At 46.9% G+C, this 25152-nt stretch overlaps 2 protein-coding genes across 2 annotated transcripts; both read left to right on the top strand.

Moving 5' to 3' along the window:
* Positions 1 to 88: 88 nt before the first annotated feature.
* On the top strand, positions 89 to 11986 carry ZNF2 (zinc finger protein 2). The gene is made up of 5 exons (XM_081069355.1): positions 89 to 134; positions 4867 to 4936; positions 6483 to 6609; positions 8501 to 8611; positions 9128 to 11986. Exons 2-5 carry the CDS (start codon positions 4904 to 4906, stop codon positions 10219 to 10221), a joined length of 1365 nt encoding a protein of 454 aa, XP_080925481.1. The 5' UTR covers positions 89 to 134; positions 4867 to 4903; the 3' UTR covers positions 10222 to 11986.
* A 3679-nt stretch (positions 11987 to 15665) lies between these two features.
* Positions 15666 to 25152, top strand: ZNF892 (zinc finger protein 892). Its single transcript, XM_081068616.1, has 5 exons — positions 15666 to 15830; positions 16741 to 16814; positions 19676 to 19781; positions 20759 to 20845; positions 22780 to 25152. The coding sequence occupies exons 1-5, from the start codon at positions 15710 to 15712 to the stop codon at positions 24045 to 24047; spliced, it is 1656 nt and encodes a 551-aa protein (XP_080924742.1). The 5' UTR covers positions 15666 to 15709; the 3' UTR covers positions 24048 to 25152.

Here is a 25152-nt window from a genome sequence, read left to right as displayed (position 1 = left end):
TCTGGGAAATGCAGTCCGTGAGAAGGCCGAGCGTTGATAGGGCACGCGGGCGTCAGACCCCTTTGCGCAGGCGCATTGCTTTCCCGACCTGAAGAGGTGCCGTCTTCCTGGGTCCCGAGCGCTCTGTGCGGGAGGTGAGGGCTGCGGGATTGAGTCTTCGAGATGCGGAATGGGCGCCGCGGCCGTGAGAAGGGGACACTGAGAACTTGGGGGAGGTGCTGTGGGCGTACGGGGTGACGAGGCGGAGCCGGCCTCAGAGTGTGCGCGTGTGTGTGTGCGTGTGCGCGTGTGCGCGCGCGGCGCCGTCCCGGCTCGCAGAGGTGCGGCCGCAAAGTTGTCTCTCCCAACGGGTGCGTGTGGCCCGTGGGTGCAGGCACTGCCCCAAGTGGTCTTTCAGGCGCACGCACGATACGTCCGATCCCAACTTTCACGTTGGAAGTTTGGAGCCTTCCTTCTTTCAACAAAAACTCCAGGAGACCTTTCTGAGAGACGAAGGAGAATGTTACTCAGAAAAGGTTTGCAAACCAGGGAGACAGCCTCCGGGATAAAGCGCAGGGAGCTGGGCAGAGTTTTAAAAGGCAGAATCCCCGGGAAGCTGACCGTTGAGGGGACTGGCCTGAAGGGGAGGCAGAGCCGTAAGTGTACACGACACGTGCCCTGGTTTATTGACGCGCCTGGGCTTCTGGTTGCCGTTAGTTCGCGGTCAGCAGGTAGAGGTAGGAGACGTGGCCAACGGGGGAATCCCGAGACACGGGCAGCGGGGGTAGCACAGCACCGGCACCGTTACCTCGTTTCCCTGGGAGCTCGCAAAACAAACTTGTAAACCAGTTATTACACAGACGGTACAGGGAGTGCAGTTTGTCCTGTGGACGGAGTCGGAGTTCAAACTGCAAAAAGGTCCAGCTATGTGGCCACAAAGCTATGATACTAAAATCCTCACTGCGCCTCCTGAGTCCCTTCTTTCCATAATGGGGGCCTAATAAACGTGGGTGGACCTGACAATGTGCCTCAGCTGCCAGCCGCTCTAAGTCCCTGCCCCTTTCTCAGAAAACGCCTGACTGTCTCGTTCAGCTCCCTCGGCAGGAGTGCTGGGCGCCTCATGCAGGAGGAAGCAGAGACCATCAGTACAAGACACAGGCGGGGTGGATGGCAGGGACCTAATCTGGGCACTGGCCGGACTAAAACGACTTTGGGACAGTTATTCTATAGATCACATCCAGGGCTAGAGAAAGCGAGGGACTGGTGCCCCGGAGCCACTCGGGAACGGGTGGTGGTGGTCGTCGTCCTGAAACAGGCTGTATGGACCTCCGTTCTGACTGTGTCAGTGGCGGGAAGGACACAGGTGACGTGCAGAAGAGTTAGAGGGACCTGATGACTAACAAGATTTGGGAGGAAAGAGAGTGAGGTAAGAGTTTGAAGTTGGGACACCTGGGAGAACACTAGAACATCCGATAGAAATCTAAAGCCAGGGAGATGAGTTGCTATGGGGAGTTGTAGAGGGGCAGATGGTTTTGAGGTGCTGGCAGAATGCTTAATTCAAAATTGCGGTCATTTGGAAATGCAGGGTGAGTGGACGAGGGACTGGGACTAGGCTGGGGCTGCATCTCTGCAGAGGTGGAAAATGGAGTGCCGGGTGTGAGTGGACTTTCTGGGGACAGCAAGAGGGACACTGAGCAAACACGGAGCCCTGGGCAGCATCTGTGTCCTCAGGGCCACACTGGGAAACCGTCACAGAAAGATGCAGTGTTAGTGGCAGGAAAAAAGCCAGGCTCATGGAGTATATAGCAGCTGCAGCAACTACTTGAAGAAGCAGAAACTTGTCGAAACAGTCAAAAGCTGCAGAGAAGTAAAGATAAGGAGAAAAGGACTATTGGAATTAGAGATCAGAAATGCAGTGGTAATTTTCACGCATGCAGTCTCAGGTGTGTGAGGGGTGACGAGCAGAATAACAGATTCAAGAAGAGTAGGTGGTGACGTGGAGTGGATTGAAATGTGTCATCCAAGAATTTTGGTTGTGAAAGGAAAACCTAAATGAGAACTGTTTTGCTAGAGGGAGGCCATGGGATTCAGTGAAGATAGTTTTAGATATACGATGGTATCTGTTAAAACATCTGGGAAGAAGGTACTGGAGAGACAGGAGATGCTGGAAAAAGAAAGACTGGGTAATACAGGAGCTGATTCTGAGAGGGAACAATAGTGGAAAAGAAGGTAGGACACAGATGGGGACACCGAGGTAAGGTCCTGGAGACGCCGATGTTTCTGCTTTGTTGACCTCACACCCCCTGCAGCATAGCACTAACAGGTACTTGGAAATATTCATTGGACGGTAGGGTGAATGGGTTCGTGATGGGCAGGAGAAAGGAAAGGAGCTTCATTTATTGAACAGGCTGGAAGATAAATGCTTTATATTACTTTTGTCAGTATTTACAACTACTGCATGAAGTAGGTATTAAACCATGGGGTGAACTGTGGGCTTAAACAGCCTGCCCAAGCCTTTCGTTAATAAGTCCAGGTCTGTGGATGCTCTCTACTCACTCTCCTCCCTCACTTGGAGCTCACCCTTGTGAAGCTCTGTATGGTTAAAGGCAGTGTTCTGTTAAAGTTGAGTAACAGCCGTGAGGTTTGGAAGAGCTATGGAGCTACGTACGATGGGAACAGTAAGGCTTTCGAGGCAAGGGCTCCTTTGAAAGTATAGAAGAGAATTTGAAGAGTGTTTTCTCTAGAAACACTCAGATCCAGGGATAGCTCTGTGCTCGGTACTCCTGATGAGGACAGTTTCATTCCATCCCCATATGTCAGTACAGGAGGTACTGTGTTACAGTTTAGGAAATTTAGGCTTTGTAAGAGGCTGAGATAGATTTTGAACCCATGTCTGTCTAGCTGTTGTAAACCTTTGTGCTATAATGATTCATTTTCATGAAAAGATAGCACAGAGCCTGGTCAATAGCAAATGCAACTGCTAAATAAATGCTAGTTACTAATATGTTTGATAGTGTTCCATTGTACAGATGGGCTGTATCATAAATTAATCAAATCTCCTATTTAGAAACTTAGGATATTTCAAACTTTTCCTGTATTAGTGTTAGGGATTAAATGAGATAATAATATATGCAAACTGTTTAGAAGGTTTCCACACATACCACTTAATATACGTTAGTGTTAATGAAAGAAAAAGCTTTGCACATATTCTGACTTAGTTCCTTAGGAGAAACTCCTGGGGGACAATTGTTGGGTCAAGGAGTATGTATATTTCAAGGCCCCTGATACAAATTGCAATGATCTTTCTAAACCCTGATGATGGCACTTCCATGCTTAAGTCCTTCAGTGAGCCCCATGCCATGTATGGGAAAGGGACCGTACCGAGCTCTCCCTGATCTAGCCAGCCTCTTCTTACCTCTCTAACCTCATCTTTCCCACAGCACTGCTCAGAACCCAGACATCTGCCATTCTAAAGTAGCTACAGTGGTTAATCCTTTCCGTGTAAAGACCTGCCTCCTTGTTTGTGAAAACGGGGTGTTTTTCCTGCCTAGAATGTTCCACCTCCTCCCCCAAATCACAGCATATCTTCAATCCCACTTCTGCCCAGAAACCTGCCCCGTTCCTCCCCCTTCCCATCTGGGTTAGGTAAGCTTCTGAGGTGCTTTCATATCTCTTTCCAGCACGTATGCACCCTGCAGTGAAGTACTATTTTGGTTACTTGTTTGTCCTATGTGCTAAGCTATAAGCTTTTGGGGGACAAAGACAATGTCAAGTAGTTTGGGGGCTTGATAAATAGTTGTGCTGAATAAGTGGTTGGAAAACGCGTGGATGAATAACCAGGATCAGTGACCGTGCAGGAGAGCAGTCAGTGAGTCACACCTCTCCCGCCTCCTTCCCAGGACCACACTCTCTCCCCATCCTGCTCATGAATCCCAGCAATGCTTGATTGAACTCCGTCTTAATTAGACTCGTGACTGTGAGAAACTGAGACATACTCAGCTAACTCCAGTAAAGGGAGTCCAGTGATAAGGATTCATATAAAGCCTAAGAGGGTTAGAGTCTTGTGGAAATTTAAGAATAAACAAGGCTGGTCTCTATGCAGGTTGAAGCCCAGGGGTGGCACTGGGTGAATGAGGGATTTCAGGGCCCAGGAATCCTTCGGTCTTTGCTTCACTCCGATGTGACTCAGTTGCTCTTCCTTCGCCTATGTCTCATCCCACCTCCCACATACTCATGGGTTCTGCTTACAGGTAACTGTGTCTCCCTTGATCCTTTTGGCTACTTCCCTCCTTCATGATGTCCTTTCAGCTCATCACCACTTGTCCTGACATTTTAGTTCACAGGATGTCATCTCATCAAGCCAGGTCACATCTCTGTCTGCTGGTCAGCTTGTGCATGGCCCCTGCGGCCTCATCAGTGTGGCTGCCCACAGGCTTTCCTTGAGCAGAGGGTTATGAATGGGACGTTTGTCCTTTGAAGAGGCGTTGGGTCTCTATATGACATGTCTTATCCATGTAGTCATTTATAAAAATTCTTATGCCATTTATGCAGTAACCATTTAGGGCAATAGTGAATGTGAATGTATAAATACAGAATGAGCCTCAGAATGTTTTTGACTTCCAGGAGAACTTTGCCTCCACGATCATGATAAAACAAGCCCCACATTGGGTTCTGAACAGCACTGTCCATGCCTTTCACTCTAGCTCTGGGGTGTGGTGGGCTTGCCCCTGGCCTTGCTTTACTTTCCTTCCCTTTGTGTAGGGTATTGAAGATGGGTATATGACTCACAGGCATATGGAAGTTTCCTGTCTCATGGGTCAGAAAATTACAAAACAAGACTGGTCTTTCTCATACTTCCTTTCTCACCCCACACCTCTGCCTCATTAGGACTGCCCTTTTCTACAAGGAGAGCACACAGGAGGGCATGGCTGCTGTGGGTCCAACTTCCGGATGCCAGGTGAGGCAGACTTTAGTGTTTGTGAAATTCTCTATTAGTTTCCAGAAGGTAACCTCTTTTCTTTCTCTGTCCTGGTGCTTCCTTGATCAGACCCAACCAGGTGGATGAAGGGTTCCACAGGGAGTGTTTCCTTCCCATTTAACTGGTGTCCTTCAGTGACCTTTCCTTGCCTTGAACGTGTGCTCCCTAGCCTGTCACCAAGCTCACAGCCCCTGTGGCCTTTGCTCTGATTTTGCCTGTGGTACAGGTCTGATCAGAAGGTTTGGGGAACAGCGGGCTGGTTCTAGTTCTGAGCTCCCTTTAGTTCATCCATGGACTGCGGGCAGGTCCCGGATACTCCAGGGAGCGCTGGGTTAGGCTGTGGAATGTGACATCAGAGAGCACCTCGGTGAGCTCACGAGTCCTGAGAGTTTGCTGTGGGCAGAGGTGTGTGCTCGCCCCATTCCCGCCCAAAGGTGGAGGGTCTTGAATTCCATGCCCTGGCTTAGAACTTCTGCAGAAACACTGGACACTCATATGGATTTTGCATATGAGGGTAAAGATACAACCTTCTAGAATCGTAGAGCATTAGAATAAAATGAGAGGGATCCTAGAGATGATTGAATCAACATCATTGTTTTAAGGAGTTGGAAAAAAGCAGTTGGTGAAATTTGAATAATGTAGGTTAGATGATAGTAAAATATCAATGCTATTTTCTTTTTCTTTTTTCAAAAATTTTTTTATTGGGGAAACAGTGTGTTTTTCCAGGGCTCATCAGCTCCAAGTCATTGTCCTTCAGTCTAGTTATGGAGGGCGCAGCTCAGCTCCAAGTCCAGTCACTGTTTTCAATCTTAGTTGCAGGGGGTGCAGCCCACCATCCCATGCAGGAATTGAACCGGCAACCTTGTTGTGAAGAGCTCGTGCTCTAAGCAACTAAGCCATCTGACCACCCCTAGGCAGCTCGTCTTCAATCTAGTTGTGGCGGGTGCAGCTCACTGGCCCATGTGGCAATTGCACCAGCAACCCTGTTGCTAAGAGCTCGTGCTCTAACCAACTGAGTCACCCAGGCGCCCCTCAATGCTATCTTCTTGATTTTTATAATTATACTGTGATTCAACAAGAGAATATCCTTGTTTTTTTTACAAAATATAGACTAAAATATATATGAGGAAAGGAACATCATGTTTGCAAGTTAGTCTCAAGTTCAGGAAGAATGTAGGACAATATATGTATACTGAAAGAGAAAGATGAATTTAATGTGGAAAATGTCAACATTTGGGGAAGCTGAGTGAAGGGTCCACGGGAATTGTTTGTTCCTTTCATGCAAGTTTTTCTGTAAGTCTGGAAAAAGCGCCCTGATACTCAGAGGCTCGGCTGTGAGTATAGGGTGTGGAGTCATGACCAGGGGTCCATGCCACTGTCCCCAGGTGCATCAAAGGCCTACTTTGTTGGAACCATTTCCCTTCTCCTCCCTGCACATCTTCCAGGGCTGTCATCTTTATGATAGATGTGTCTGGTCCATGTAAAGAGAAAGGTTGTAAATAAGCGAGAGTGTGATTGTTTCCAGGGATCCGTGACGTTTGAGGATGTGGCCGTGATTTTCACAGATGAAGAGTGGAGGCATCTGGTCCCTGTTCAGAGGGACCTCTACAAGGAGGTGATGCTGGAGAACTATGAGAGCATTGTCTCACTGGGTAAGGAGGGCTTCCCATAGGAGGACTCTACTGTGTTAGTGTGGGGTTGAGAGGCTGATAAGTTGATACATCTTCTCCCACCTGAATTCTGAACCACTGAGAGACACAATAGAAGGATGGGGCTTAGGTGTACAGTGACAGTGGGCTTCCTAATTCTGAGCCCCAGCATTGGGCAGACTTGCCCCCTGAGCCGTAGCAGGTGGAGCGACCACAGGCTCCCTCAAACAGCAGCCTGGCCCTGCAGCACACAGGTGTGCTACAGGGAGCCAACTCTCCAGAGGGGTGAACAGAAAGGGCTGAGTTATATGTGCCCAGACCTTCCCCCAACTCATCAGTCAGCTAACTTAGCATCATGCAGTGGACTAAGGGTGGGGTGAAGGGACATCTTGTTGAGGGAAATTTTCTCAGCAGAGGAGTGGGGAGAAGTGTCTCCTTTTAAAAGGGGGCTGTGCGAGTGGAATACAGGTCATGCCTCTCAGAATAGGTCACTAGAAATGTGTCCGATTTTGAATATTTGTCTTAAGTGCAGCCTTAGATGCCCACAGGAGACACTTTGCAATTAGACACTTGCGTGACAAAGGGAAAATTAATTCCTGCTGATGTCGGGTATTTGTGAGAGGTAAAGTTGCGCTCCGGTAGGTAACGAGAACCTCTCAGGAGCTTCCAAAACAAGAGGCTGAGAGAGTGTGCGGATTGACACACAAGCTTAAAATAAGCAGCAGGTGGCAGTACAAGGGGTCACATTGCAGATTTTGTGCCAAAAAGCAAGTGTCACACCTGCTGGGTTAGTTTAAACAGGCCAAATATGGAAAACCGAACAGAGTGTTCGGGAAATATTAGGAGGCTACTGAGCCTTTGTCACAGCCTTTGAAGGGATGAAATACTGGGAATATAGAATTCCTCAGGTCAGAGACAGGAAGCCACGGGGAGGTGGCCGTTTTGTCAGCAGAGAATCAGCACCCAACTGGATGGATGGTCCTCGGGCCCAGTTGGAAAGTGCCTCTCTTTCCTAAGTCAGGGTCCAATGCAAGGGAAGCTTAGACCTCAAGACTATTTCTAGGGGGCAGTCTATTTATTTATGTAACTGAAAAAGGATAGGTTCATTTCCAGAAATTTGTCCCACAGAGATAATAGGGTTAGCAGCCCATGCTGTACACACATGTCCATTCTGTCATTTGTTAATAGCAAAAAACTAACACAGTCTGAAATGTCTGTCAGCAGAAGATTAAATAAAGATTATTCCATACAGAGTAATATTAGGCATTAAAATGGTAAGGTAGATCTGTGCTAATTGAAATAAAATCATAGTTTTAATTTATTATGTGAAAAAAATCAAGTTTACAAATCAATATTATTTCATTACCTAATTTTTAACAGAATGTGTCTATAGGTATCTTTCGGTATCAAAATGAATAGAAAGAAAAATGAGTACAAAGTACAAAAGGTGATTTTTCTTTTGACTTGTACATGCCGCTATTTTTCCTACAATGAACACAATCTGCTTTAAATAAAACGTTAATACTGAAGGATAAATGAACAAAAATGGACACTTGTATTACACATTTTTACTCCTGATGATCTTTCTTCATTACCTTCCCTGAGCCAGGGACTCTTTCCCCCCATCCTACCAGTGCTAAAGCCAGGAGCTTCCCCTCGGTCTCCAGGGGAGGAATAAATGGGGGATCTTATCAATGTCCTGACCTTGTGAGAAGCTCCTTGCTGACATCCATCCAGATGTCTGAGCATCTTTGCATTACTTTGTACTCTGCATTCCTGGTGTGCAGGTTGTCTTCTGCGATTTCTCTCCAAAAGCCCTGGATGCCAGGATTAAGCTTTGGAGTGGTTGTGTATTTTTATCACATGTGTGGTGTGTTTCTTTTTCCGTGAGCAGGGCTTCCAGTTCCTCAACCAGATGTGCTTTTCCAATTGAAGAGAGCAGATGAGCCCTGGATAATTGACCTTCATGGATCTGAGGACAGATGTCTAGGGAGCATTTCTCTAGGTAACTGCGTATGAGCAGGGCAGGGCGGTTTTGTTTCATGGCTATTATTTTGGGGTGGGTAGGAGATAGTATTAGCTGGCACCTTTCTCTCCAATTCAAATCGTTTTAGTGCTGTTCTTTATCACCCACCAGCTTTGGTTTTTTTCTCTACACTTTGAAGTATTACTCATCTTTATCAACCAAATGCTACTCTCTCAGATCTGTCATATTGCCCGTTCAGGTGGGTATTCATGTGCCTCACCTTGCCACCCACTTCCCAAACTCTCCTAATTGTCCTGCCTATCCTCCCAATGTACATTCTACTTTTCTCTGAGATGTTCTCCATCAGTTCTTGTCTCTGCCTTCTTTATTTACAAGTTACAGTCTTTCCCAAAGCATACAACTATTTATGGGAGCAAGCAATGCAGCGACCGTATCACTCTTCAGATTTATCATAGTAACCTCATCCTCTGCTTCCTGCTGCAGTATTTCCTAGCCCAGGAAAGAAACTGCATCTGTGTTTTCTGTCTATTCCAGACTGGGAGACTAAGCCTGAGATCGAAGCTGCTTCAGAAGAAGAAGAAAAAACAGAAGTAATGTCAAGGGGGAAGCTTGGAAGAAAAGGTCCTCTGTGTCCTAAGTCTGAAGTTCATGCACTGGAAGGTGGGTTGGAAACAGAGAAGGAAAGCCATGTAGTGGACACCTGCAAGAAATTCCTCTCCCAGAAAGAAAGCTTGCAGCGAGGGTCAACCCCTCCCAAGAAAATTCTCACTAAAGACAGAGAACAGGAATGCAGCGACTGTGGGAAGACATTTTTTGACCACTCATCTCTTCTCCGCCATCAGAGGACTCACACGGGAGAGAAGCCCTATGACTGTCGTGAGTGTGGAAAAGCTTTTTTCAACCGTTCATCCCTAACTGTACATCAGCGAATTCACACTGGAGAGAAGCCCTTCAAATGCAGTGAGTGTGGGAAAGCCTTCAGTCACAGGTGTAGTCTCAGCAGACACCTGATGTCTCACACAGGGGAGAGCCCCTACGAATGCAGCGCGTGTGGGAAAGCCTTTTTCGACCGTTCATCCCTAACTGTACATCAGCGAATTCACACTGGAGAGAAGCCCTTCAAATGTGGTGAGTGTGGGAAAGCCTTCTTTGACCGTTCGTCCCTCACTCGACACCAGAGGATTCACACTGGAGAAAGTCCCTATGAATGCAATCAGTGTGGGAAAGCCTTCAGCCAGAAAAGCATTCTTACGCGACACCAGCTAATCCACACTGGCAGGAAGCCTTATGAATGTAACGAGTGTGGGAAAGCCTTCTATGGTGTCTCATCACTGAACAGACATCAGAAAGCTCATGCTGGCGAGCCTCGCTACCAGTGCAGTGAGTGTGGGAAAGCGTTCTTTGACCGCTCATCACTCACGCAGCATCAGAAGATCCACACTGGGGACAAGCCCTATGAATGCAGCGAGTGTGGGAAAGCCTTCAGCCAGAGAAGCCGGCTTACGCGGCATCAGAGGGTTCATACAGGGGAGAAACCCTTTGAGTGCAGTGTGTGTGGGAAAGTTTTCAGTTCTAAGTCATCAGTTATTCAACACCAACGGCGTTATGCCAAACAGGGAATAGACTGAGTTGGGTGAAAGCTTTAGTTAAAGGACCTCAGTGAAAACTTAAGGTAGGTCTTCCCCGTTTAAAAAAATCCATTGTACCTATTCTGGCTGCTACTGTCCTTCCCTGCCTCTGCTAGCACAGTGTTTGAATAAGAACTCTCTCCACCTGCTACGTTACAGACTGATGCTGGAAATCAGGATGCAACTCTAAAGAGTCAACATTGCAGAAGTTTGTCAGATGACAGGGTAAATATTAGGAGGCTATTCTCAGACACACCTCGTGTCTGGGGCCCCAGGCATCACTGCACTTTAAATAACTGGAGGTGACAACAGGAGGGGTAAGGCAAAATTATATCAGAGCAGGACAGGTGTTTCCCAAATAGTTCTCTGGATAGGTTAATCCCTGTCTCTCAGAGTGTTTTGGGGCGCTGACCTTGTTCTTTTGTGTCCCAGCTTTTAGATCTCTTAATACTGTTACTACTAATAGCTAGCACTTATTCTGTGCTTATTATGGGGTAAGCACTCAGAGTTCTGCAAGGAATAGATGATTTGTCCTTTCAACCACCCGATGAAGTAGGTACTGCATTTTACAGTGAGCAAAGGTCTCAAATACAGGTCTACCTTCAAAATCTATTCCCTTTACCATTATGCTGTAAGATTTGTTTTATAATTTATGTACATGTATAATCTCAACTAGATTGTAAGCACTTGGAGGCATGACTTATATGTCTTTGTATCTCACACAGTGCCTTGCAAATAATAGCTCAATAAATATTTATTTCAATCAATGACTTTTCTTCTTACCCAGTCTTCTGTAATTAAAACACTTCTGGATTTACATCCTTTGTATGAATTCTCAGTCTAACCTACACCTTTATCAGCTCAGGCTCCTGTTACTGCAGTACTCACTTTCTTATTCAAATTCTTCCTTCTTAATCATCAAAGAGGGGAATGCTCAGCTATGGTGCCCTAACAAGTAAACTCCCAAATAAACAAAGCTTCATCTTTCACATGAAATCTGATGTGAGTCAGTCTTACTCCATCCTCACCTAGAACTTATTGCCTCCAAGGTCATCATGGAAGAGAAAGCTGGAGGATTTTGTGGGATATTTTTAAGGGCCATCTGTCACTTCTGTCTACAACTCATAACCAGAACCCAGCACCAAGAGGCCAAGAAAGTATACAAGCACTTCAATATTCAGTTAACGTCAACAGCTTCTGTCAGTTACATTTTGCATATTACTGTTAGGCCTGTCCTTCCAGATGACTACTTCCTGTTCATCCTTGCCTTACTCAGGACCCAAATTGCTCAATTAATGAAAGCTCTGAATATTTAAGGTCTACCTTGATGTGATCCCACACTACTGAACTTTAAATCCTGACTCCCCAAACTTCTCTGTGGACCCAGCTCGATATTTGTATTAAAGGTCAGACATCAGGCAACTTTTGACTCGGGGCATCTGCTTAAGGTGAAGCCCAGAGAGGGCTTGATTCTGAAAGGCTGTCTGCAACCAGATGGCCTTACACGGGGCCAAGTGGACCAAGATGTGTTTCTCCCGGGAGTTACAGATTCAAGAAGCTACATTGCCAAACAAACCCTGCCCACCCAACCAGCATCCCTGTTGGTCTCAACCCAAATTTCTTTCAGCAGGTGAGAGGCAGGGAACACTTCATGTGTGGACTTTTGGAGCAACTTGAATAAAAACACAGAGTACAGAATCTACTGGAGTGGGTAATATCTGATGTTATTTAACGATCTTAAGTAGAAAATAAAAGGCACTGTTGACTACCTTTTGGCTGATGACTGTCTTTGAGAGTTCTGAATCTTTCATTTACTGCCTTGATAAATGTAAATTGAGGATCAAATATTTCCCTAAAATATTCAGGCAGTGTCACTAAGATGGGACTAGAACAGGGGTGTCCAAACTGTGGCCCACGGGCCAACTGCAGCCCGCAGTCCATTTTTAATTGGCCTGCAGCAAATTCCAAAAATATATTTAGTTTACTTAAATAAACCAGGTGAGGCAATACGTACTTCACCTCTAGTGAGTGGCCTGGCTGTTTGTGTATTTTACCGCATACGGCCCTTGGTGAAAAACGTTGAAAAAAGTTTGGACATCCCTGGACTAGAACAAATACAGAATTCTAACAGACTTTGAGTACGGACTTAATTGAAACAGAATGGGGACACAAATCTGATAGTTCTTCTCTTGTGTCCTTTTTAAACTTGGTATTCTGCAGATCATTTTTTAAAATGTGAAATATGGTTCCATCTGCTAAAAATTCTGAGGAAAGGGCCATTTTACCTTTTACTTAGTATTTCACAATAGGGCATGCAGTAGTGGAAGCCTTAAATTTTGAGGTTTTAGCTTCACCTAATGGCCATTAGTGGAAACCAGTGTTGGAATCAAAAACTGATCAAGTTGGAAGTATGCCAGCATTTTTAAAACAGAAGGTGAAAGACTTGGTAGTTGCTTAGCCTGAGACTTAAAAATTAGTTTTGAGGAAATGAAATAATGTCTCTGGTGCTTCAATAGCCCTATTTAAATTTTAAAAGAGAACTGAATACTCACAGTACGAACAGAAGCACTCTGTGAACCAACTTTTCAAAGAAAAGGGTCTGCAATGCTAAAGAACTTTGAAGACGACGTGGTAGAGAAAGTCTGCACTGAATGAATGAATACCTGCCTAGTCATGAGAACTTGAGTCCCAAATCAAATACACTTTCTAGAGACTCCAGTAGGAAAATAAACATGAAGCTAATCTTGACAGGACTGCAAACACCTTCGTTGCTGTGGTGCTATCAGCTCAGTCCACTCCTCCTGGAGCTTCCCAAGCTCTGCTTTGGGTCATATGCTCTTGTTCTTCACTTCAGCTCCTTGGGACCCTGAGGTTCCCTGATGTTTTGCTTTTCCGCCCTCTAACCTGTTCTCTGTGCTTTGGTGGACCAAATGTATCACCCAACTATCCTTGTTTCTAGGATGGTGGTGATTTTTATCTTAGTTTTAATCCCACTGGTGACTGAGATTCCTTAGCCTGGCCCTGCCATTCCATGCATACCCTGGACACAATGCTTTCCCCTTTTCATCACCTATTCACTTATAGCTGCTGAAGGGAAAATATTCATACCAGAAAGTTCAAAGTCCAGTTGCAGCAGCCAGCTGCAGCCATGGCAGCTGGGCGAGGTCCCAAGCTGCAGAAGTCAGCCACAGTGAACCAGGAGACGGGGCTATGTCTAATCTCAAAGAATAGCGCCAAGCCAGTTAACTCAGACATAGCTCACCCATGAGTAGTCATCCTTTAGTACAAAAGCAGCAGATGTGAGGATGCACCTGAAAGCCAGGCCACTAGGGGCTATTAGACATGGCCTCGTCCTCAACATCTGTATCTGTGAAGCCCAAATGCAGACTGTCCGACCCACATCTGCACAGCAGAGGCATAGTTTGACTTCCTCACACCTACATCTCTGAGAACTTCTTAATAATAAAGCAGTAATTCCAGAGAGCTGCTGAGAGTGTGGGCACCAAGCTGAGAGCAACCATGGGGTCTTCGCATCTAGGTGTTCTTTAAAAAACAGAATTATCTTAATTTCTTCTTCCTTAATAACAGGAAATGAGTCTATTCTGAGCAGCAGAGTGCCCTACTATATTTTCAGCCTCTTGCAGTGAGGTATCAGGCCAATGGTATATTGATGCAATTGGAATTTGTTGGGTAGGACTTCTGGAAAGGCACCTTAAAAGACAGAGGAACAACTAAGAAACTCCCTTTGCCCTTACCATTCCCTTCTGTCTACCTGGAATGCGGATTTAATGGCTGGAGATACAAATTGGGAGTTGATCACATTTGGAGGGTACAGGTTCTCCCTGCTCTGTTGAATCCTGGAACATTGCAACATTTAGTTGGTTCCCAAATGAGCAGCTTCAGCATCACTTGGGAAATTGAGAAATGCAAATTCTCAGGCCCCACCCCAGACAGCCTGATAGGGATGGAGTTTTCAGCACAGTATTTAACCCGGTGGTTCTGATCACTGAACAATTTGAGAACCACTGGTTTAGACGCTGAGAAGAGGAGGAACTAGTTAAGGAGACCGGTGAGGAGTGCCCAGTCAAGGAGGCAAACCAGAATGTTTCCGGGAGGGAGGAGTAGTCAGATTGATCAACCACTGCTGGTAGGTTAAGTGAGAGGACCGAGAACCGATCATTCGCTTGGTAACAAAAGACGGGGTTTCTGTGGTGGGGCCTTTCATGCACACCGTTTTTTGAAGGAAACGGCGCACTCCTGACCTCCCGCTGGTGGACGGGTGGGGGCCACCCTGCAGCGTCTCCGAGCCGCGGGGCAGTGTTCCCGCACTCCCGCCCCTCCAGCCCTAACCAACTGGACCCGAGCAGCCACCCGGGAGCCTAGGAGCTAAGTGTGGCTGTGTGCATAGCAGGATCCCCACGTGACAGGAGCTTAAACGAAACAGCAGCTTACGTGTCCCTCCTGTTAAAGCCCAGGCTGTTTCACCAAACCGTCAGGGGCCCAGTTCCCGTCTTGTGGGTTCCCCATTGCTAGGGTGTTGACCTGGTCGACGTGCTGCACGAGGACTCATCAGCTAGCGGGGACCCTGGACCCTCCAAGTGTGATCAACTCCCAATTTATACCTCCGGCCACTAAGTCCGCGTTCCAGGCAGACAAGGGAAGGGCAAGGGCCCGTGTGCACAGCATGGCGCCGTCCCCTGCCCCGTAAGGACCACTTTTCCTCCCAGCCCGGCACGAGGCCGGGTGATGAGAAATGGAACCGTTACTCCGGGGAGCCGAGGCCTTGCTGACAACGGGGACTCTACCGGGGACAGGACAGACGGACTCTGGTTTGTGCCCAAACACACGTCAGTCAGGCTACTTCGATTTCCCTTCCTGGGAGTTGGAACCGGATGGAAAACTGGAAACGTTACAGCGGAGACAAGCGAGGGCGAGCGCCAGCCTGGAGACACCGCCGCCGCCGGCCGCCCGCAGCCTCGCAGGGAGCGCGGGGCCACCTGGCCGCGTCGGGGCTGAGGGCTTTCCGGGACTGAGAGCCTCCGCCTCCCCGCCCCGCGGTGCAGCCTGGCGTAACCATCCCGGCCACTTGGGGTACGCTCCAGCCCCGCCACAGCCGCGGCGGAGGGAAGCCCAGCGTGCGGCGCCGCCCTCCGCGAGGCCCAGGTGCGGGGAGTGAAGGCCCTAAGCGAGGAGCGGCCGAGGGCTTCTTCCCGGACCGGAGCCCACACTCAGCTCCGAGGAAGTGGCCTTCTGAGTGCCCAGGAATGCGTTTTCCAAGGGGCCGAGCACTCCCGCAAAGGTGACTCAAAACGGGTCCCGTCGCCGGAGACACTGCGCGGATAGCGGAAGGCTGCTTGACTTGCGTGCCGCGGGGACCCCTGGGAAGCGACGCCCGGTGACGCGCCGCGCCGTGCCGTGCGGAGGGTTCTGGGAGTTGTAGTTCAACCTCGCCTACGGGCCGCCGCGACTTGGTCCCGCGGGCTCCTACATGCCTCTGTCGCCGTCTCGGCTTCCTCTGTGTCTGGAGAGACGTCGAGCCTGGGATCGAGGAGGACTGAGCGCGGGTCCTTCTAAGCTTGAGGCGCTGGAGGGAGCAGGAGACCCCCCGGGTGCGGGCGCCGGGCGAGGGTCGCGCGCGGCCCCCGGGCCTCTGGGTAGATAGAACCGTGGACCCCCGGTACCGCGGCGGGGCTCTCCTGCGCGCCCCGGGGAGGGAGTCGCCATGGAGCCTGGGGGCAGAGGTGAGAATCTGGGAGGGATGCGGCGCGGTGACCGCCGGCGAGGTAGAAAGGGAAAGGCTGCCGCCCGGCTGGGGCCGGCTCTGGAAGGGGCAGCGCCCGTCTTCTCCGGGAGAGCCCTGTCCTGGAAGGAGAACCGATACCTGCGGAGCTCGCGGGCCCGCAGCAGGATGACGCGTGCCTCCCGCGCCCCACGTCCACAGATGTGACGGTTTGAGTTTTGATGACGACTTCCTATCGTCCTCACAGGAACCCCGTAAGGCGGTAGGCAGAAGACTATTAGACCCATTTGGCAGACAGGGAAAATGAGGGTTGGAGAAGTCACGGGATTTGTTTAGAATCCTGGATAGTTTTCCCATTAGACCCATCACTTTTCTGAGAAATCCAGTGTTGTGTCTGAAAAGCCAGTGTTCAAAAAGAATTTAGTCTTCTTTCATCCAGTGAGCCTGGAATAGAACAAGAAGGAAGCACTGAGACGCACGGATGGACAGAGACTTTGAGTATCATTTTGACCATCGCTCAGCCTATGAGACATAGAAATATGTATTTAACTTAAGTGTGCAGATTCTCATAGCGGATTTCTACTGGAGTTTTAGGGCAGAAGAGGATGGGGAAACTGAGGCAGCCATGGTGATAGTTGTCTTGATTCAAGGATGTTGTGGGATTGTCCCTTAATTCCCTGGGTTGACTCTTCTTAAGTGACAAGAGGCTGTGTATGGCAGTTTCTGCGAGTTTACTGCAAGGCAAGAATACTCATCATGGCTCCTATCTCCACTTGTAGGGTCACGTTCTGAGGCCTCTGACACTCCCCATGCTGGAAACCCAACAGAAAATGGCGTGACCCCTGAATCCCAGGTGAGTCTAGGTTACTTCTTTTTTTTTCTTTCTGATGTTCTCAGGGCATGGATATGGTTTCTTCCATTGTTATGGAGTTGGTCAGCCCTGATTCCTGGACTATTGGATGCAGTGGATAAACTGATACGTGGTCAACCTCATGGAAAACTCCTCACCTGTGTGGAACCACCCCCCCCTCCACCAGCATTACCTCTCTGCCCACTTAGTGCTTGGTAAACACTTAGACAGTTCAGTAGTGATTAGCCTCGTGGTGAGATGCACAGGAATAAAAGCCAGTTGCCCCTGGCTCATGAAGTGTACTGAGGTGGTAAGACATAGATCAATAAAATCGTTCAACAGCAAGAAATACGGACTTTTTTAAGTACAGAAATGACTGGTACAGAAAAGCCATAATAGATCACGGAAGAGGTTTTCCATCCTTGAGAGTATTTGGGGAAAAAATACTGGGATAAAACTACATCTTTGAAAAACAGGACAGAATAGGTAGTTGGAGAATAGAATACAGGAATATTCTGAGAGAGAGAACAGCTTTGGCAAAAAAAGAGTCTCCAAATGACAAGAGAGTTGGAGGTCTTCAATGGGTGTGTGTGTCACCGTACGGTAAGCTGGAGAGTGCTGATGGAAGCTGGGCCGTGGTGTAGGCACACCACAGGAGAACCTACATGGGGCCTTAGTCCAAAGGCACATAAAGCCCCATTAACGTCTGCAGAGGCCCTGCAAGGTGAGACGTGCTTCGTTCACTCGTGTTGGTCGCTTCTGAGGCATTTGGCCTTAAGGGCCCATAAACTGAAATAAAAAAGTAGAGATTTCATACTTCAAGTATTAGAATAAAGAGTTAAATTACTTGAGGTAGAGATTTTCAAAGTAGGTAGTTCTTTTAACTTCATTATGTGAACGGTTTTACCCTTTGTTTTTGAAAGGCTGTGTCATAAATGTAGAATGCTGGATATAAACAAATTTAACCATTATATTCGTGCTTATGTTCGGGGCCTGTGGCAACAGTGGTGGTTCAAAGAGAGGTAAGACTGGTTCATTGACTAGCATCCCAGGGACTGGTCTGTTTTAATGGGTCTCATTTAAATTGAACTTGTGTAGACATTTTTTGATAGAATGAGAAAAACTATTAGACATTTATCAGTAGTAAATCGATTCAGCTACAGATTCAAAGGAGCATCACCCACCGGCCCTCACCCCACGTTTTAATAGACAGGCTAAACTTTGTATCTACCATCGAGATCAAGGTTAGGCTGAAGTAAACATTCCTGCAGTGTTTTCAATGTTTGGTATACTTCTGTCCCCCTCCCCACCTCTGTCCCCATGCACACTTCTCTAGAACACCCCATTTAAGCTTTTGCTACTAATTCTTGTTCAAGCATTCCTGCATTACTTCATCTGCCTGACAAATGATTACCGTGTTCCTGCTGTGTGCTGGGTGCTAGGGCTGTGTCAGGGAGCAAAAACAGACTTTGCCTCTGCTCTTGAGCAGCTTACCGTGGGCAGGCCAGATAGATGTAAACCAGAAGGTCCCCTTGGTGTGGAGCGTGTGCTACAATCCAGAGTGGCAGGGCAGGCTTCCCTGAGGAGGTGATGCCTGAGCTGACATGTGAGGCGTGAGTAGGACCAAAATGGCTGAAAGGGTGAGACGGGGAGAGCATTCAGGAACAGGAAGTAGCATGTGGAAAGGGGCCAAAGGGAACATGGCACACATGTCAGGCAGCCGAAAGGCAGCCACCAACTGGAGCACAGAGAGTGCAGGAGGGCTAGTGTATGATGGGGTCGAGGAGGGGCAGTGTCAGACCCATCAGGACCACCATGACAAATGGCAAGCACACTTGGGGAACTTCCCGAATAATTTGAGTTTGAGTTACTCTTTTACAAATAAGTCTATTTCTGTGACATATGTAGCAAACATCTTAATGTTTAATATATATTGGGCTGACTTTGTTCTCAAAGGAAAACCAGAGAGAAAAAGATTTCATATTTCTTGAGCCTCTTATATTTTAAAACCGTAGCATAAGGAAAATGCTGTATTCGCAATTATATTTTCTCCACTTTTCCATGTCTAAATAGTAAGGATTTCTATATTTTATCATTTACTTTATTGATACATGAACTAATAACTTGTTATCTTCAGATTTTACATCAAAGGCGCTTTCCTTCATACGTGCAGGTAACATACAGTCCAATGCATGGAGGCATGGAGCAAGTCTGAGCTACAGATAACAGTAGTTCCTCCTATGCAGTTGCCCTTTGCACAGTTTCAGTTACTTGCACTCAACCATGATCCAACAATATTAAATGGAAAATCCCTGAATAAACAATTCATCAATTTTAAATTGGATGCTGTTCTGAGTGGCGTGATGAAATCTCCTGTTATCTCGCCCCATCCCCCCTGAAACGTGACTCATCCCTTTTTCCATCATCTTTATACTGTAGACACTCCCCTCCCATTGGTCACTAACCATGTCAGTTATCAGATTGGCTGTTACCATATCACGGTGCTTGTGTACAAGGCACCCTTATTTTACTTAATAATGACCCCAAAGCCCAAAGCAGTGAGGCTGGCAATTCAGATATGCCAAAGAGAGGCTGGAAAGGGATTCCTTTAAGTGAAAATGGATGTATGTGTATACAGGTTCCAATACTATATGCGGTTTCTGTGTCCAAGGATATGTCCTCCATGGATAAGGGGGGACCACTGTATGCCAGAGAATCTTAGTGTTGGAAGGGGTGTTAGAGGTCATTTGTTCTAACCTTCCCATTCTTCCTGTCTTCCTTCTCCTATGCTGTCAGTTTGAGCCCTTCCCAGAGGCTTCTGGAAGGAGGTCCCTTGGTGAACACAGCTGTGTTTGTTTTTTCAGGAGATGGTGGTGATCAGGGACGTGGATGAGGCTGTCACCCAGTGGGGGCAGCTGAACCCTCCTCAGGGAGGTGTGCCAAAGAAGCACAGAGACCTGGTCTTGCTGGGTAAGGATGGCCCCCGTGCCGTGAACTTGCTTTGTATGGTACCTTTGCTGCTGCAGTTCCCAGGAGCTCTGTGGTTCTCAGATTCAGAGTCTTAATGCCTGAAGGCCCAAGACAGGAAGTTTCTGCTTTGTGTGTGTACTTTTGACACTCCTAGAGTTAGAAACAGACTCCCTTTTATCACGTCGGCCCAGATGGTAGCCTCCTTCTTTACTCCCTGACCATGGATGTTGTGACAAACTTCTAGTGAAAACACGTCTTAAGAAATGGGTGCTTGATGGAAGGAGAACTGACTCTGGGTGGTAAACACACAATGTAATACATGGCTGATGTATTTCAGAATGGTACACTCGAAACCTATACACTTTTACTAACTAATGTCCCTAATATATTAAACAAAAATTTTAAAAAAAACAGAAAAGAAATGGGTGCTTAGTCTTTTAATGGGAAGAGGTAAAAACAAGCAACTCAACTGTTCTGAATTCAGCCAGACCCCATATCAACCTTCCTGTTTTCTTCTGAGCACTGGTGAGGGAGAAATCAGAACATATCTCTCTCCTTCTCCTTCTCACTTTCCCTCTCCCTCTCCCTCTCCCTCTCCCTCTCTCTCTCCCTCTCTCCCTTTGTCTCCCTCTCCTTCTCCCTCCTTTTCTCTCTCTCCCTCCCTCTCTCCTCCCCTCCCCCTCCTTCTCCCTCCCCTTACCTCTCTCCCTCTCCCTCCCTCCCTTCTCTGTCTTCCTCTCCCTCTCTCTCTCCCTCTCTCACTCTCCCTCCCTCTCTCCCTCTCACCCTCCCTCTCGCTCTTCCACTCCCTCTCCCTCTTCCTCCTTCTCCCTCTCCCCCTCCCTGTCCCTCTCACCCTCCCTCTCCCTCTTCCTCCCCCTCTCCCCCTTCTTCCCTCTCATACCATCTTCCCTAACAACTAAGGAGCTAACCCTGAGCTGTTTTACCAGACCCCATTTTTCTTTCCCCATGAACAGGGCTTCTGATTTCCAAGCCTGATGTAATCTCTCAGTTGGAGTGTGGGGAGGAGCTGGAGAGAGAAGTCTCGAAAGCAGCCAGTCCAGGTGAGTGAGTGTTGGAAATAGTGGACATAAATCCAGATGATTAGTGGGAAAAGCATCTTTGAAAATCTTGTGGAGGAGCTTTTCCAGATTTTGCTAGACCCACGGAAAAGTTGAAGTCCCTTCCTCCTGTGCTACACTGCCCCTCTATGGATGTCATAATTTTATTTTTCAGAAAGTAAACACTTTCTACTCCTGAAATGAAATCAACATTTTAATGTTTGTTAGTAATTTGCTTGGGTATGAGGCTCTAAACCAGGCTTTTTCATATATGTTATTTGGTCTTTGCAGGATAATGTGGCTTTTTGTCTCAGAGCAATGAGTATAAATTGATCTCTGCGTTTCCTATGGAGAGGCAGCATAGCATATGGTTACGAGTGCACTTTGGTTCCAGTCTTCCTGGGTACAAAACCAATCTCAGCTACTCACTAGTTCTGTGACCTTTAACAAGTGAATTAACTTCTCTGTGACTCAGGCTCTCCAACTGTAAAATGGGGTTAATGATAGCACTTAACTCATAGGGTTGTTGTCAGGATCAAATGAAAAGATCGAAGAGAAATGCTTAGAACAGTACCTGGCTGAACGGGTGCTAAGCAAGTGACGGCTATCGATTAAGTCCTGGTAACTGTTTTTGAAAGATGTCGTGGATTTGACTCTATTGCTTCTGTCAGACTGCATTACTGCAGTAGACTGGCAGCTGGTCATACATACTTTCTTTAGTCTAGTCTTGTCCAATTCAGGCAGCAGAATATGCTAGATTCCCCACTGTGCATGGCTTACTCTGCCAGTTCTGTATTCTCCACCTTCTATCAAGGCCTTTGTCAGTCTACCTGCCTGACCATTCTACCTCCTCTGTTCTCCAACTTGAACCCCTAACACGAAGTGGGCGTGTCTCCCTCCCCTGCACTAACTGCATGTGCTCCATGCACTTTTGGTGCTTTAATTCTTCCCACTCCCTCAGCTGGAAATCCACTTGCCTTTAACCTATTTCTACCTATTTGTCCTTTAAAATCCCAGGCACTTCCCTGATTATGATATGTAGTTGAGAACAAAGGATCCTATTGATTTATGTCATGTGGCATCGTGGGTGGAATGGACATTAATGATCATTTAAGCCTGGAAATATTTATACATTTTTAGCAGTGAAGTTTTCCCCCCAAACTCTTACTAGGAAGCCTACGATTTGGAGGGCAGGTATCTGACTAGTTGGGGACCAATCTGAGCACATGAGAATTTGACCTTCCCTTCCCTACACGCTACTCATTAAAAAAAAAAAAAAAAAAAAAAGTGGTTCTGTATCACTCTTTCCAATTGTAGGAGCATCAGAGATGACCAGCTTCTTAGTTACTCAGCTTTGTAATGATTTGATTTTATAGATCTGGACCACTTTGAATGCTAACTTGTAGAATCTGTGTCTCCTGTCGAGACAGGGGAACCAACAGAGATTTTTGTGTAAAAGGAATAGTTTTGGAAGGTTAGTCTGTTAGCAGTGATTGGACATTCAGGAAGGAAATGAATGCTGTAACAATGCTGATGCTCAAGGTGTGAAGTGATGCGGCTCTGGGGAGGGGTGGCAGTGGGTGGTCCCTGGAGACTGCCTTTCTCTGATCCCAGTCCTGTCTCCCCAGACTGTTTTTTATTTGCCATTTCCCCCACATCACCTCTGCTTAGTCTCGTTCTGTTGTTCTTTCCCCTTCCCTGGCTGGCTGGACAGAGGATTGTGAGTGCCTGCTCACCCTCCCCCAGTGCAGCTGCACTTCTCTTCCCAGTCATCTTTCTTTTCTCATGTCCTTTCAAACTGCAAGGCTTTTTTTGAGAGCTTTCAAGTGCATGTGTTCCTGGTGAGCATTTTTTGTTTGTTTTATTATTTTCCTACCACAGCGATTACTTTACTCTCAGTGTAGAAAATGATATGTGTGCATTTTTGTTTCTGTCAGACTGGGAGACAAGACCAGAAAGCAAGGAGCTAACTGCAGAGCAGGACGTTTCGGGAGAAGAGTCAGCCCCTGGGGTATTGACAGAAAGATTTCCAAAGGAAGGTGCCAGTGGAAGTGAGGATTCTTTAGAGAGTCAGCAGGAAAACCATGAGAAACATTTGCTGCAAGAGGTTGTCGGTCAGAAGAAATCTGGGGAGAGAAGTTACCAGTGTGATGAATTTGGAAGAAATTTTAATCGCAGGTCATTACTTATTCAACAGCAAGGAGAGAAACTACGTAACTGTGATTCATTTAAAAAGAACTTAAAGCGAAATTCAAATGTAATGAGGCATGAGAAAATTTGTGCAGGAAAGAAACCTTGGAAATGTAGTGAGTGTGAGAAAGCCTTTAGCTACTACTCAGCTTTTGTGTTGCATCAGAGAATTCATACAGGGGAAAAGCCCTATGAGTGTCATGAGTGTGGCAAAGCCTTCAGCCAGAGCATACACCTGACTCTGCACCAGAGGATTCACACCGGAGAGAAACCCTACAAATGTCACGAGTGTGGGAAAGCCTTCAGCCACCGCTCAGCCCTTATTCGGCATCATATAATTCACACTGGAGAGAAGCCCTACGAATGCAGTGAGTGTGGGAAGGCCTTTAATCAGAGCTCATACCTCACTCAACACCAGCGAATTCACACCGGAGAGAAACCTTATGAGTGCAGTGAATGTGGGAAGGCCTTCAGCCAAAGCACGTTCCTTACCCAGCACCAGGTCATTCACACTGGAGAAAAACCCTACAAGTGTAACGAATGTGGGAAAGCTTTTAGTGATCGTTCAGGCCTCATCCAGCACCAGAGAACTCATACTGGGGAGAGGCCTTATGAGTGTAACGAATGTGGGAAAGCCTTTGGCTACTGTTCAGCCCTCACTCAACACCAGAGAACTCACACGGGGGAGAAACCCTACAAATGCAATGATTGTACCAAAGCTTTCAGTGACCGCTCAGCCCTTATCCGTCATCAGAGAACACACACTGGAGAGAAACCTTACAAGTGTAAGGATTGTGGGAAAGCCTTCAGCCAGAGCTCATCTCTCACAAAGCACCAGAAAACTCACACTGGAGAGAAACCTTACAAGTGTAAGGAATGTGGGAAAGCCTTCAGCCAGAGCTCATCTCTTTCTCAACATCAGAAAACTCATGCTGGAGGGAAAATCAAGGGATACGGAAAAGCTCTTAGTGGCAATTCAGCCTTTGGTCAACAAAAGAGAATTCATACTGGATAAAGACCGCGTAAATGTGGTACATTTGGAACATATGTATGGAACATTTACTATCCATGATGTGAGGACTGCAAGGAACTTTAACTGTGTTATAAAAGATATGTTAATGAGATGTCTTTTTTATATGGAACAGAACTTACTTAGAATGTGAAAGAGGGGGTTTGCGTTTTTTAAATGTCCTAATGGAGGACATTGTGAATTTCCTCTATGTGGATAGAGGAAAATTATTTCTGACACCCTAATGTGTATGTAAGCTATAGAATCCTTGAGACAAGTAGGGTATGCCATGGTGGAAAGAGGGCATCTTGGCCAGGCTAGGCCATCTCTTAGTGCCAAAGGGATGGACTTTTGAAGAGTGGTTCTTGTAGGGAGATTGCAGGGGTAGAAGTAAGAGGTTGAGAATTTACAAAGACTTTGTCTGGAGTCAGGAGTAGTGGAGGAGGGGAATTTGCCCTTAGTCTTAAGTGCAAGGCCAAAGGAGATAGATGGAAAGCATAGAGAAAAAGCTGGGGGAATGAACTCAAGAAATGTTGATAGAGACAACTACTTGAATGAGTACTCACATCTAGGAAAAGTATGAGACCATGAGTTGGTCAGCCGCAGTTTCCACGAAGGCAGCTTCCCCCAAAGCCAGGGGACAATGGCTGGGCAGTTCGCTTCTGCACTTTGTGCCTTGTAGACTTTGCTGGCTGAGACGTCTCCTACTTAGAATCATTAACTCCAAGGGTCAGGCCTGCAGCCTAGAAAGGGGGAATACAGAGCGACCTTCAACGTTTTCCATCTATTTTAAGCTATCTGAATTACCTGACAATGTACTTATTTATGAAGATTTTCTTCCATTGTATATAGTTTGTACCTTAGACTTTTTCGTACCATGGTAACCTTTAGTTGCAGACCTGAACTGCCACTTCATATTAGGTTGTGAAAAACTTGAAAAGATTTTGAAATCTTTGCCTTTCACCATTTTATTCTTGGGTAGAGGCAGATGACATCTTTGTATATATACTTTTGTCACTGAAACTTTGAAGGTTATTACAGGAAACATTTTGAGTGCTGTATTTTTTGCTTCCACATTTGACTAAGATGTGTCTTGTATGGCTTTCTTTGA

The sequence above is a fragment of the Rhinolophus hipposideros genome, assembly GCF_964194185.1.
Source record: "Rhinolophus hipposideros genome assembly, chromosome: 12".
Classification (NCBI taxonomy): Eukaryota; Metazoa; Chordata; class Mammalia; order Chiroptera; family Rhinolophidae; genus Rhinolophus; species Rhinolophus hipposideros.
The sequence above is the reverse complement of the archived record's forward strand: the minus strand, read 5'-3'. Positions and strand labels throughout refer to the sequence as shown.